We start from the raw sequence: 3,873 nt of genomic DNA, 5'->3' as shown, positions 1-3,873 counted from the left end.
TTGACCACGGGGACTCCGGTCTGCTTTGAACTTTTCCTTTTCCTTCTGTATTGTTGATAACTACCTCCTGATTTCCTTTCATTATATTATTACGAATGTACATGCCTTTGTCTCACCTGGTCTTGCCTCAATCATTTCGCGTGTCGGACCGGGCGAACGTGACAATTGTGGCGAGCCTGCCAGGATCCCATTTACCATCAGTTTAATTGAATCACTTCGTCCGGGACACACAAGAATTGCTCGTCCGGGACACACACGAATTGGTGGAGTCAAGACGACTAGCATGGAGAACGAGAAATTAATGGCGGTGGTAAAGGAGTTGGGTTATCAGGGAGATGAGTTGAAGAAATGGATGGAGGACGAAAAAGCTAGACTACGAGAAGAAAGAGCGTGGGCGCGACAGGAACGCGAGGAGGAATGTGTCCGGTTGGACAAAGAACGGGAAGTTCTGTAACTTCGGTTGGCAGGACAAAGCGCAGGGGCGCCACGTCAGGATGCAATCCAAGGTATAGGTGAAGGAGAGGCTACTAACTTGGCCGCGACAACCGGCGAGGCGCGACACTTTAGCCCTCATAAGTTAATTCCTCAGTTCGAAGAAGGAAGGGATGACTTAGATGCATATTTGCTACGCTTTGAACGTACTGCAACGGAAATGGGTTGGCCTCAGCAGAAATGGGCGACGACTTTGAGTTTGTGCCTCACTGGTGAAGCATTGACGGTAGTGGGTCGGTTGTCGCCAGAAGACGCACTGGATTATGCGAGAGTGAAGCTGGCACTGCTTCAAAGGTTTCGCTACACTAAAGAAGGGTATAGAGAACGGTTTAGGGATGCAAAGCCCGAAGAGGGAGAGACGAGGACACAGTTTGCCGCCCGTCTCGCTGGGTATTTTGACAGGTGGGTTGAGATGGCCAATATTCAACACACGTTTGAAGCCCTCAGTGACAAGGTCTTGGTCGAGCAGTTTCTGCTCACTTGCTCCACCAAGTTGACTATTTTTCTCCGAGAGAGAGAATGCCAAAGCTTGCAAGAAGTTCCGTCAAAGGCGGACCTTTTCCTAGAGGCTCAGGCCCAGCCTACTAGGAGTAAGTCGAAAATCGACGAGACGAATAAGCAGTCTAGTGTGGCGTTAGCAGATAAGTCTAAAACAGGAGGGGGCAGGAAAGCTTTGCGTTGCTTTTTATGCAACAAAATTGGGCACAAGGCGGAAAACTGTCATGGACGTCCGCCGGCCTCCAAAGGAATTACTTGCTGGCAATGCGGGAAAACTGGACACCGTGCAGATAGCTGCAGGTCAAAGCCTAACGACAATCATCAGGCGTCATGTCTTTGGACGAAGTCAAGAAACGGAGAGGTGACCGAGCCCGAAGATGGCTTTGTTACCCTCAAGAATGGTGACAAGATTCCGGTTGTCAACTCGGCAGTAGGACATCCTCCCAATTTTCTAGTGGAGAATCTACCAGTTGTAGAGGGAGATATGGGTGGCCATAAAATAACTGTCCTCAGGGACACGGGCTGCAACATCGTCGTTGTTCGCCAAAGCTTGGTTCCGAAGGAAGCGTACACGGGAATATTGAGCCCGGTGTTTCTACCGGACAAAAGAGTAAGGCACCTTCCCGAGGCCGAGATTATCATTAGGACACCATACCAGACGGGAAAGTTAAGAGCGAAGTGTGTAAACGACCCTCTGTACGATCTGGTGTTGGGAAATGTGCCGCTTGTACGAGATGCCAATGACACCGATCCAAACTGGAGTTTGAATGTGAAAATGAGGGAAGCTCATATGTCGGCGTCAGAGCCAGCCGATGAACAGAAGACCGGGACGGAAGGCGTCCTAGCGAAAGATACACATGTGGAGTCTCTAGAACACTCTGCTGACGAATCTTTACTCGAACGGGGCGATAAAGAGTTCATGAGCACCGCGGGGGCTGTGCAGACCAAGAAACCTACATGTCGACCCCCGCCATCGCCTCCCGAACTGCGAGTACCTGAGGTACCACTGCTTCAAACAACTAAAGAGGAGCTCATCCAGGAGCAAAAGAATGACGAAACCCAGAAGAAATGCTTCCACGACGTTGGAAAAGTAACCAAGAAGCACAGGGGCAGAACGAAGTACGAGTTTTTCATTAGGAATGAGCTGTTGTACAGGAGCTGTACATACAGTTCCGGAAGTAAAACCGACCAGTTGGTTCTCCCGAAAAAGTTTCGGCGAACTGTCACCGGGATGGCACATGACGGAATAATGTCAGGCCACCAGGGCGTGAGCAACACAATAGCACTAGTATCTGAAGAGTTCTTTTGGCCGGGTGTCCAAAGCGACATTAAGAGGTACGTGCGGTCGTGTGACATTTGCCAACGGACGGTCCCCAAAGGGAGAGTTGGCAAGGCCCTCTTAGGTACTATGCCGACGATTGTAACTCCCTTTCAGAGGGTGGCCATTGACATCATTGGTCCGATTGCTCCCAAATCAGACTCGGGGAACCGATACATCTTAACCATGGTGGATGTGGCTACTCGATACCCCGACGCGGTAGCCTTGAAAACCATTGGGGCTCCGGTAGTAGCGGAAATTTTAGTTGACATGTTTACGCGATACGGCGTACCGAGAGAGGTCCTTAGTGACCATTGTAGCGCGTTTACTTCAGACCTGATGAAGGAGGTGGGTCGCCTGCTGTCAGTGAGATGCCTTCTGACTACTCCCTATCATCTCATGAGCAACGGGTTGGTAAAGAAATTCAATGGAACTTTAAAGTTGATGCTACGTAGAATGTGTCAGGAGAGGCCCAAGGATTGGGACCGGTACCTGCCAGCGCTGTTGTTCGCTTACCGGGAGGTACCCCAGTCCAGTTTGAGATTCTCTCCATTTGAGTTGTTATATGGGAGAACGGAACGGGGGCCATTAACTATACTGAGAGAAGTGTGGTCCAACGAGGCGTTGAACGAGGAAACAAAAACGTCGTACAGCTACGTCATGGAACTGAGAGACAAACTGGAGGAGACCTGCAAACTGGCACACCAATGCTTGGATGAAGCCAAGGTAAAATACAAGAAATACAAGGCGTATTATGATCGGAAGAAAATCAACCGAGAAATGAAGGTAGGGGATAAAGCACTAATCCTCCTTCCAAGCGACAATAACAAGTTGCTCATGCAATAGAAGGGTCCCTTCATCCTCACGGCACGAAGAAATGAAGTTGACTATGAGCTGGAGATTGCCGGAACGAGAAAAGCCTTCCATGTAAATATGCTCAAAAATATGAAGAGAGGACCGAAATGGACCCGGCGGCACCGAGGTGCAGCGCGGCAACAGCAACTGACGATGACAACAAAAACGACGAGGAAGACGCCATAGACGATGTCCCGACTCTGTCCCTGACAAGAGAACAAAACGGGCAAGACGTACTGGTAAATACGGCCCTGAGCACAGAGGAGAAGAAACACGTTGCGACTTTGATTGGAGAATTCGGAGAAATCTTCTCTGATCTACCCGGAAAAACAAACCTGTTTGAGCGCGATCTAAAGCTGACAACTCAGGCACCAGTGCATGTTAAACAGTACCCTCTGCCGATAAAGGTACACGAAACAGTGGAAAAGGAAATAACAGAGATGTTGCGGCTGGGAGTGATCGAGAGATCAACATCAACATTCAACGCGCCTATAGTATTAGTGAAGAAGTGGGATGGGTCCAGCAGATTCTGCATTGACTTTATGCGGCTAAAAGACGCGTTGGTAGCCGATGCCGAGCCTATTCCCAGGGTAGATGTCACGTTTGCTAAAGTGGGATGTAAACGTTTCTTCACAAAGTTAGACTTAGCCAAAGGATATTGGCAGATCCCCATGACAGAATCATCGAAGCATAAAACAGCGTTCTCAGCT

The 3,873-nt window shown here is 49.4% G+C and overlaps 1 protein-coding gene across 1 annotated transcript; it reads left to right on the top strand.

Moving 5' to 3' along the window:
• Positions 1-904: 904 nt before the first annotated feature.
• Positions 905-3,154, top strand: LOC120846286. The gene has a single exon (XM_040217997.1). The coding sequence runs from the start codon at positions 905-907 to the stop codon at positions 3,152-3,154; it is 2,250 nt and encodes a 749-aa protein (XP_040073931.1).
• Positions 3,155-3,873: the final 719 nt, after the last annotated feature.

The sequence above is a fragment of the Ixodes scapularis genome, unplaced genomic scaffold, assembly GCF_016920785.2.
Source record: "Ixodes scapularis isolate PalLabHiFi unplaced genomic scaffold, ASM1692078v2 PGA_scaffold4__175_contigs__length_147842914, whole genome shotgun sequence".
Lineage (NCBI taxonomy): Eukaryota > Metazoa > Arthropoda > Arachnida > Ixodida > Ixodidae > Ixodes > Ixodes scapularis.
This window is presented reverse-complemented; position numbering and strand designations above follow the sequence as displayed.

Coding starts and splice junctions, on each gene's coding strand:
- LOC120846286 (XM_040217997.1), top strand. CDS start 905: ATGGCCAATATTCAACACACGTTTGAAGCCCTCAGTGACAAGGTCTTG.